Genomic DNA, 10,318 nt, shown 5'->3' with positions numbered 1-10,318 from the left:
AGGGCTCTCAGCTTCCTTTTAACAAAGGGGCACGAATGCATCTCTTTCCCCCACCGGGGGAACGCGTGTTCCGTACGCCAGGGGCCTGAGCTGGACAGACCCGGCTGCCCTCGGGAAAGAGAAGGATCGAGACATCGCTCGTCTCTCTGTGCCACCCCGAGGACTCTTGGCACCACCTGTCCCCTTGCACCCCGTCAACCATCGGTACCAGGAACGTCAAGGAGGGCTCAGGAGCGGCTCTTGCCCTCCAGCTGGTGGCCCACGCTGAATCCCCGGCGGGTGACGCTCACCCAAGAGCAGGAACTTTCTGCTGTCCCCATAGAGCTGCTTCAAGTTGATGCAGAACTCGTGGATGGAAGCGCCGTTGCGATATTCGTGCAGGAGCATCGCGAACTGCTGGATCTCTTGGGAAGAGAGTTTTGTCCGGAGCTGCGGAAGAGAAGCACAAACATCAGTGATATCTTTTTTTTTAATTTTTTTTTTTTTAAGGAGCCAGGATGGGAAGCCTGGAGATGGGGCTTATAGGGTTTGTTGCTCTGTGGCAAGAGCTGCAGTAAGGAGCCAGCTGATTCTGACGGAAAAATGGGACAAGCTGGCGCAGCCACCCCTAAGTTGGCAGCTTTCAAACAGGGACCACGACTCGTGACATGAAGGACTCGGCCGGGGATGGTTGCTCCTGCAGGAGAAGGATGTCACCCCGAGGTACCGCAAGGCCTCAAAGCACAACTTGTGCAGAAAGGAGGAGGCCGAGATGTTCCCACACCAGCACGGGCTCACGTTCTACGCGCCGAGGTGACGAACCCGAATTCCCAAGAGCACTCAGATGCCCTAAAGGGAACAAAACGTCCTCGAGCCTGTCACCCAAGGCCACCCTACCGTCATCATGTAGTCCTGGAGCAGCTCGGTCGCCGTGGTGCTGAGCTCGCTCTCGCTGACCGTCTTAACGTGCGGCGACTGTTGCGTGGAGAAGGACGAGGGGGAGTTGTCGCCTGCGTCCAAGGTTTCTGGAAAGGAACTGAAAGGCAAAACAGATCGTGAACCCTCTGGAGCTCCTCGGGCGCCTTCCGTGGCGCAGGGGAGCCCGGAAGAACAGAGAGGAACATGGAGATGCACACCCTGAGCTCCTGAAGGCTCCCGCAGCGCTGCACCGACTTGAGCTGTGTTGATTTGGTGACCTACTGAAACCGAAGCCCTACGTGGGCATCAACCTCCTCTGGCTGCTTTCTCGTTTCGCAGCAGCGCAGGGAAAAGCCTCGAACAACCTTATTTTGGCATTAACTGTGAATTTTCCATCGGTCGGTTTTGAAACGACTGGTTTTGCCCGTCTGGTTTTTCAGCCCCCAAACACGATCAACTGTTTCAGGAGGGGGGAAAAAGAGTTTCTAAAATTCCTCCCAACTCCAGCCGGCCTCCAACGAGGCAAATCCGCCAGGCGAGCGCCGCGTCCCCGCTTTGCTGACGCAGGGGACCGCGCGCACATTGCGTACGTGACCGGCAGAACGACGCGGCCGTGGAGGCAGCGAAAAAACGCCGACCGATGTTTTTGAGCCGGCCTGAGCCGACGCTTTTTCGATCTGCAGAGCGCAGCGGTTCCTGTTAAACCCGACAGCGAGGCTGAACTAACAAGCCCGAGCGAGCTCACTTACAAAGTGCTTGCCTCCGTTTCGTAGGACTCCTTGACGTCCACTTTCGTCGAAGAGTCGTCTGCAAGGAAAAGATGAGAGAGAGGGAGTCTGAGAGGCAGAAAAAAAGCAGAGGAGGGTGGGGTTGTGTTTTTTCAGTCCTTCGCAGCCAGGCTGGCTCCGACCAAAGGTGCCAGGAGAGACCCTCGGGTGCATCTGGGAAGAACTGCGCAAAGCGGGAAGGGCGAGGACTCACCGCTGTGTAAGGACATGTGCCGGGTCGGCGTGGACGCCCCATCGAATATCGCCCTGTCCAAAAAATCGATCGTGGACTCGGTGTAAACAATCTGGAAGACTTGGCTGAGAAGGGAGCACAGCTCCTCGGCGGTCACCTGGGGAGGGAGCCGAGAAGGGTTGGGGCGAGGCACAAGAGACCGAGGTCGCCTCGTTCTTCAGTTCCCTTAATCTCCTCCTGTCCCCTGGGGTTTGTTCTTGGGGCTGGAGGAGATAAATCGCCCTGGAGGAGCGTCCCAGCGCTCTTCAACCGGCCAGACCCAGGCAAGAAGAGGTCAGATGCTCCATTGTCAGCTTGCAGCTCTTAATTAACACCCAGATTTCTTGTTAGTGCTCTGTCCTACTCAGTTCATCTCCGTGGGGTTTTGGCTACGTAACCTACATCCCAACTATGTGTAGGCACCCTAGAGAGCGTTAGAGCTGAAAACAAAGTGAGCAAAAGCCCATCCTGAAGGCAAAGGGTTCCTGCCTGTAGAAGTAGGAACGTGTGGGTTGAGGGCAGGATCTGCTGGATCAGGATATCGGATGAAACAACTTTCTAGGTCAGCAACAGGAAAATGCCTTGGTTAGCAAAATCCTATTGTGGGAGAGATTCAGTTGTCTTTGCAGATGTTTTTCTGCTGCTGGAGAAAGCTCTGGGCAGAGGCACCACCACCAGGGGAAAATAGTCTTCTGACACTCTCTTGTGTCTGAATTAAGTCCTGGGATTGGGGCAAGGAGCAAGTTTCCTCCTTCAAGTAGCACCTTATGTGCCAACGAAGCTCAACCCAACCCTGAAGTCTTAAAACTGCGGCTCCGTGAGTCCCACAACCCGTGGCTTGGCAAAAACAGGGGCACTTAGCAGGTGGGACTCGTGGGGAGAGCAGGATGACGCCACCCTGGGGCTCCCAGCTCTCCAACCGTCAACCCAAAAAGTCACGGCCACTCTGGTCTACGAGCCAGAAAACCTCCCAGTAATCCCAGTCCTAGTGTCGTTGCGTTTGGGGAGTGGCTCTGGAGGCGACCCCAAGGCGGGAGAGAGTTTTAAGCGAGCGTCTGGAATCTTACTTTGTTCTCGGTAGCCAGGACCACCAGGCAACAAGCTTCGACAGGAACCACGCCGCTCTCCGACAGCGAGCCCGACGTCAGGGCTTTGGAGCTCTCGGCACAGAGGCTCTGGCTCGGGGAGATCCCAGGGTCCTGAGCTGAGAAAGAGAGAAAACGTGACGGAAAAGGTCGAGGCGGGGAGAGAAGATCGAGGAGCCCTCGCCCAGTCAGATGCCTGTGGGGTGAGCAAACCCCTCCTGAAGCAGGAGAGGAGAGGATCCTGCAGGTGGAAGATAAATCCCCCTGGAAAAGGGAGCTCTCGAGAGCCCAGGAATTCCACCTGAATGAAAAAGCTGGTAATTTCGAGCCGGTTTCTGACAATTCTGTAAATTGCCAGCTCTGTTTCCACAGCTTAGCCAGCCTCAGAAATCCATCAGCCGAACTACAGCCCTCTAAGTCACTTACTCATTTATTCTATGGACTGTCCTCTGCTCTCACGGGGTTTATAAGCTGATAAAGTCTCTGTCATTACATCTTTTAAGTAGCTCAGCGTTCCCAAAACCACGCAGGTTCGACACACGTGGAGCCGCCGGCAGAGCTTCCGAGCCTCACGTGAGAGCGTGCTTCCCCTCCAGACCCGATCCAGCTGAAATGTCCCACCTGGTACAGGGACTTGGTGAGCTCTAAAGGTCCCTTCCCACCCAAACGGTGCCATAATTTTGTGAGGAACTTCAATTATTTCGGTCTGTTCTCACCCAGCGTTGCTGGTCCTGCCCAAAGCTTTGACCCACAACCCCAAAAAAAGGCTCCAGCCTACCGGTTCCGGTCACAACTTACCTGTTTTCAGCACAACCAGGTGAGAGGAGTCATCTCGGATGTAGGAAACGGAGGCGATGTCGTGGATAGGGACCCTGAGGATGAGATCTTCTCCATCCCTCCACACCAGCTTGACGTTGTAGGCAGAGAGACTGATGACGGCGTCGTGCTCTTGGGTCAGCTGCCCCGGGAGCTGGTGCGCGCGCTGAAATCCATGTTATTTAGGTGGATTTTCTGAACGTTTTCCCCTTTGGTAACGGGCTTCCCTCCCACATTTGCGACCCCAGGAGCGAGGACGCCAGCCAGGCCCCAGCCCCGACGAAGTTCCACAAGCTCACCTTCGCGTTATCGATCAAATGCAGGATTTCCGTGCGGCTGGAGGGATTCAGGTACCCCGGGATGGACGTGAGCTGGCCTAAATACTGGAAAAAAAGAACCAGACCATCATCACGTTAAACACAACGTCCCCAGCGCTGCAGACACCGTCAAGGGAGGGCAAGTGGCTGGTGGTCTCTGTTTAGAAGGCGCTAAATACACCCACATCCAGAAGAAGTTAAGTTTTGAAGCTATCCTGATGCCATATATAGTTAAAAACGAGCTGCAGGAGAGATGTTACCTTCACTTCTTTCTCGATGTAGTCGTTCAGCAGCACGTCCGGCTCGACGCGGTCGGGCAGGGACACCACCACCGTATGCAGGGGCCGACGCTCCGTCACCTTCTCCTGGGCTTTTTTATCCCGACCTTTTTCGCCCTTCAGGAAGACTCGTTTGAAAGGAGACACTATTCCAGGCTGAGGAGAGAAAGGGATGTGCCGGGTGTTAAGGGCGAGAGGGGAGGTTTCTGCACCGAAACGAGGGAGGAACCAGCAGCACCCACCACCCATATATCTCAGTCTGGTTTTACCAGCCCCAAAACCCCCGTGGACAGGCTGGTTTCGGAGCTGTGAATCCACAAGTGAGTGATGTTCTACTGAAAACCACTTTCCTGTCGTGACACACGAAGCGATCATAAGCTCCTGCTACCAGAACGGGACATTTTTTTCCCCCAAAGTCACGATTCCCAACCTTTCAGTTAAGAACAATCACAAATACGGATTCAGGTTAAGGGCTGTAAGAGCGAGCGGAGGCGGCGTGCTTCCTCCTCGCCTTGGCACGATTTTACGTTTCCCCCGACAATTCGCTGGAGGGTCGTGAAAGGAAAAGACAGAGATGCTGCAAACTTGTCGGAGGTCTCCGGGGAGACCCAGAAACTCGAGTCCAGGACCCACGATGTGGCTTCCCCTGGGAAAAAACCAAATCTTCACCGTTTCTAAGCCGTCCAGTGCTGGATTTGGGAAAAAAATATCAGGTGTGAGTGTGCACACACGGGCTCCCAGCTATAGAGGGAGCATCGTCGCCGTCCTTCTACCTCAGCCGGGAACGCTGCGGCCACGGGGCCATCGCAGGGGATCCCAACCGTGGGAGATCCCCACACCACGGCGAAACGCCCGGCAGCGTGCGCAAACTTCTCCAAGTCCAAGCTGAGCGGCTCAAATTGGCAGTTTCGAAGCGAGGGGGGAGCCAACGCTCAGGATCCGCGGCAGCTCTCTGCTTCCCAGTCCTCGGGGCAACGACACTTCGGCTTTCCTGATTCTCCCAGGCGAGAAAAAGAACCGTGCGAGGTGCAGAGGCAAGAAAGATCCTTCGCAAGGTGAATTAATTAAATATAAAGCGAGCGTTCCCGCTCGGGAAAGTACAAGATGCTTCACAAACTCCAGTAAATTCAGGTCATCTGCTTGGAAACCGCAATCAGGAGCTGTTGCAGAGGCTTCACCTAAATCTGCTGAGCTTTGCTGTAGGACACGGTGTTGTGCCATCACGTCACCTGCTCCCAGCAGTGTCCCCTCCTGCAGGATTTGCTCCCTTCAGGCAGCTTCAGCCCCTCTCGTTGCTTTCCTCGAGATATACAGGAATGCAAGACATCAAAGCCAGACCGAAAAGATTTGAAACCAGCATTGCTAGGGCAGGAAAGTGGGATGGAAAAGCTCCCGGTTGAATTTACCATCTCCCAGAGCGAGCCAAGCGCCGCAAGGACAGCCTGGCCCTGAAAAAAAAGGCTCCTTGGACCAGGGAGATAAAAATAGGTGAGTTTAGAGGACAAAAGGAACAGAAAACACAGCTCAGAACGGCTCTGCCTTCCTGGCAGCAGGAGCAGCACCACCAATTGTGGGCACAGCATCCCGTCCCGGTGCCAGAGCTGGGACCGCTCCTGCCTCCAAAAAGAAGGAAATCCTCAAGGTAAAAAGTCTGTTGGCCAGGATGGGAGCGTGGGGCTCGACTTGGGCTCTGTCACCCTGACTACGAGGGTTTCCAACCCCAAACTTCGGCAGGATCTCGTTCCGCCAGCAGCTTTTAGGAATTAAAAGCGGAGAGAGGCAGAAATCTGTCGCCGGCGTCACGGCTCGTGGCGTTAAAAGGGATGTAGTTTCAATATTTGTCAGTCAGAGTGCCAGGACTTTCGCTGATCCATTTCTCAGGGTCCCAGCCAAAGGACCGGCGCTGATCCGATTCACAAAAATTGAAATTAGTTACGTTATTGAGAGCAACAACCAATTCAAGATTGCTGTTGGTAAATTCACTAAGTAGATTAGTGCTACTAATTAAGGTTAATATTGCGAGCAGAAATATTAATAATACAGCCCGGGGGGGTAACGTTCACCAGAGAGCGAGAGGTTCGGCGTTCAGCCAGGGCAGCCTCTCGACTGCTCCGGCAGGTGTTGAGGTTTCTCTTTCCCAATTTAACAGTCGTTTTCTCTGTCTTTTATCCCTAAAATTACAAGGTTTCTCCCCCTCTCCAGGTGACGTGCGGTATGATTTGGGTGGAGAGAAGAGTGCTACAGTCACACACGATCTCCGTAATTTTCATTTGTCCGCAAGGATGGCAACGTTAATCTGCATTTCACAGGCAAACGGGGCAAAGGCTGCTCCGCACACACGGCAGCCGGGGCTGCCGGATCCGACCCATTCGTATGGAGCAAACCAGAAGAACCTCTTGTTTTTTACCTCCAGGATTTGGGTTGGGATGATGCTGCTACGGGACGGGCATTCCCGTGCTCCTGAGCCCTTCGGGTCTCCCCGAAGGAGGATTTTTGGGGCCCAAACGCAAGGCGGAGGCGTCACCCCGGTGTGACGTGACAACTTCTGCATTTGCGGGAGCTGAACCCTAAGCAGCACCTACCTCGTTCTCCATGGAAGCGTCCGGCTACGGAGAGCGGGACCAAACCGTGCCGGCACGGAGCTCGGCCGGGGAGAGGAGAAGAAGCTCCCACCCCGGTCTCGGGGCTTTCGGAAGCTCGTGGCCCGTGCCCAAGGGCTGGTGATCCCGCGAGCGTTTGTTTGCCCACGGCCAGGAAGTGCAACAACCACCGTTTCCGTCACACGCAAGAGACGGCGACAAAACGAAGCCGTCGGTTAAGAACAGGCAGGGTTTGGCCAAAACCTTTCGCCGCTACGGCCCGAACTCGCACCCAGGATGGAAATATTCCCCCTTTATGTGGGGTTTTAACCCCAGTTTCTCCTCCAAGTTTCAGAGCTACTTTGTTCTCCAAGGTCCAACATATATCGAGACCAAGGGCTGTTAAAGCTTTTTTAGGGCCTGTGTTTCGAGCCCTTAAGTTTCCTGCTCGTCTCAGAAAAGCAAAGCTCGGTTAAGAGCTTTTGGAACGCTTTGGGAGAGTGCAAAGGGTTCGAGCGAGCCTCGCCGGGCTCAGACGGGAGCCCAAGAGTCGGGCTCAGAGGATTAACAAAACCAAGTTGCTCGTTTCGCAGGCGGAGAAACCAAATTAAAGTTTCTCCGATGAACTGCGGTGAGTTCTCTGATGAAATCCAGCCCTCAAGCTGAGGCGAGAAGGTCGGCCGGAGACCCTCACACTGAGCAAATTCCCAGCTTGGGACACAAAACCCTCTGGCACGCTGGTTCGTTGGCAGGTCTGGGGAGAGAAGGATCCCATTTCTCCCTAAAACCCATCAAATACTGAGAGAGCTGGGTTTAGATTGACAGGGAAAAGGCATCGGGCACGGGAGGAGGCTCCAGGAAGAGCCGAGGGGCCTTGGATGGATTTTTTTTTGGGAGACCCACCTCACCCGACGGACGTTTGTACGCTGGCGAGGAACCAGGGTGGAGTGTGTCCCACCGGCGTCCCTCAAAATCTCCTCCAGGAGCTGGTGAGCATCAGGGAGCCACCAAACCCCACAGAATCTCCAGGCCATGGCCAGTCCTTCCTTAGATTTGATGGCCAAGGTGGAAGAGGTCATCTCAGGCTGCTGCTCCAGGGGCTGCAAATTCTATGAAATAGGATAAACCTTCAGGAAAAAGCCCCCTTGGGTTGGACACAACCACAAGCTGTCAGGAGAGAAACGGGATTTGTAGATGAAAAGTGATTCCAGCTCTCCCGCTCTCCCCCCGTCTCAAAACAATGAGTTTAAAAAATCATGTTATTTGTGCCCGAGGTGGCAAGAGCGGGGCACTCGCGGAGTAAGCACGACCACGGAGCAGACCAGGACTTCACGAAGCGACACAGGATCCTGGAAACCCCATCTCTGGGACCACGAGTCCCGTCACATCACGAGGGTTCTGTTCCACCAGGGATGAAGCTGGGACATCTGGAGTTCGAGCTTGGCTGCTTGCATCCCCACAAAAAAAAGATCAAGGAGGTCTTTAAACACGTCGAGCTGAAGAAAGAGCATCCTTCTCGTTAGCAGCGGAAACCTTTTAATCCCCTCGAGCGGATTATCCCAAAGGCAAATTTATAAGGCTAATTCCCCCCCCCAGCACATCTGCAGGAGATTAAGGGAATCCGAGCTCCAAACCATCGCCCGTGGCCGGGATACCCTGTGTCCCCAGCACCAGCCCAATCCCAAACCCAGTTCTCTCATTCCTAAAACCACCAAGTTCTCCCAGCGGCGCTGTAGGACCCGGCTGCGTTTTCGAGCAGGCTGGGAAGCCGAGCTGGAGCGTCGCGACGACCGGGCTCGGTGGAAGGGCAAGAAGTCGCGGGCGGTGCCTGGATTAATAAAATGTGAAACCAAGCGAGATTAAAAAACCCCAAAGCTCACGGTTGGCATGTTTAGAGAGGACTGGGCGGGTAAGAAACAAACTCCAAGCAGCCTCCAGCGTGGCGGTGCCATGAAAACAATTCGGGCTTTGCCCAGGCACGGCTTGAGCCACCGTCGGCCACCGGCGACGAGCTGGGAAAAGGGAATAATATCCAGGATCCGCAAAGCAAAGCTGCAAGTGCCCAGCCCTACCAAAAAGAATGGTTTTGTTATTTTACATCTTTCCGGTGCAACACGAGCGGGACCGGGGAGCTGGTTCGGGGCTCAGAAAGCAGAAACCGGCCAGGTTTTACGCCGACCTTTGCATCTGACAGCTGCCATAGGTACAACCTGACACGGGGTGGAGGTTTATTCCCAAAAGATTTGCTTTCCTGCTGGCACAGGAGGCCGTAAGGGCCCCGTTTTGCTCTGCCTGATCGAGGCGAGTCCTCGTCCCGGGCTGAATCGCTCAGGGGCCCTTCGGATGGTAAAACACCAGCTCAACTCCTGACCTGACAGCAACGAGATTATAGCGGCGGCTGCTTAAAAACCGTTTTAAATCGTGGCAAATGCCCTGCTGCTGTCTCAGGAATGGGCTGCGAACCTCTGGCAGCCCCACACCACTGGATTTCCCCACCCTCCAGCCCTAAGAGCCGGATCTCTACAGCACCAACCTCACATTAAAGTTTATAATGCCTGAATACCTGTCCCTGTGTTCCAGTTTGTGCCCATAGTCTCTTGTCCTGACACCGGGAAGAGCCCAGATCCTCCCCGGTGCTCACCAAAACCTTCTCTGGTCCTGGACCAGAACAAAACAAGAGGACTCAACCAAGTGTGAAGAGCAGTGACAAGTGTTCAGGTAGACACGACCTTTTCTAGATGATCCCGTCCCTGTAATCGGGTTTATTTTGACTTGGCCAGTACTCAAAGCACTTTCTCAAAGAAGCCACCTCCATGGTTGAACTTGCAGAGGGATGGTCAAGGAGGAGATTGCTCCTGCAGAGGACTGAGCTGCTCAAGGCTTCACTGAGGAACATCATTTGGTGCTTTTCTCCACCTTTTTGTCAATGGGAAGGATTTAATAAAGCCGTAAAACTGGTGTTTGGGGACGGGAGGGGCGGTAAGACAAGGGCTCATCGACATTTGGTTTGAGAAACTCCAGCCAGGGCAGCTCCGGGTTCAACACCGAACTTGGCACGTTGACATCGCTGCTGAAGAGCTGCTCTCCTCCCCGCAGACATCTGGATGCTTAAACACTAAATCAAACTATTATTCAAGTGATTCCTTTCTGAAGCTGAGAGCTAAGAACAGCTTCAGCTTCTTATCAGCTTTAAGGAAAACGCTACGGCGAGGATTTAAGACGGGGGATCTGGGTAACGACGCCAGGCACCGAGTCAAAAATTAGTGGAGCCCAAAGCTGCAGGCAGGGTGCCAGGCTGGGAGCAGGAGGGAAGGCGCTGCGGGGCTGGATGTCACCCTCTGACACCT

At 54.4% G+C, this 10,318-nt stretch overlaps 1 protein-coding gene across 1 annotated transcript; it reads right to left on the bottom strand.

The window, feature by feature from the left end:
• Nucleotides 1–290: 290 nt before the first annotated feature.
• On the bottom strand, nucleotides 291–6,986 carry CCM2 (cerebral cavernous malformation 2; the record flags this gene model as incomplete). The annotated part of the gene is made up of 9 exons (XM_009879019.1): nucleotides 6,975–6,986; nucleotides 4,375–4,548; nucleotides 4,097–4,180; nucleotides 3,780–3,963; nucleotides 2,964–3,100; nucleotides 1,879–2,014; nucleotides 1,647–1,704; nucleotides 877–1,015; nucleotides 291–429 (listed from the first exon to the last, which is right to left on the bottom strand). Coding segments are annotated over exons 1-9 (1,063 nt in total), but the record flags the coding sequence as incomplete, so codon positions are not given.
• Nucleotides 6,987–10,318: the final 3,332 nt, after the last annotated feature.

This window comes from Apaloderma vittatum, unplaced genomic scaffold (assembly GCF_000703405.1).
Source record: "Apaloderma vittatum isolate BGI_N311 unplaced genomic scaffold, ASM70340v1 scaffold21421, whole genome shotgun sequence".
Lineage (NCBI taxonomy): Eukaryota > Metazoa > Chordata > Aves > Trogoniformes > Trogonidae > Apaloderma > Apaloderma vittatum.
This window is presented reverse-complemented; position numbering and strand designations above follow the sequence as displayed.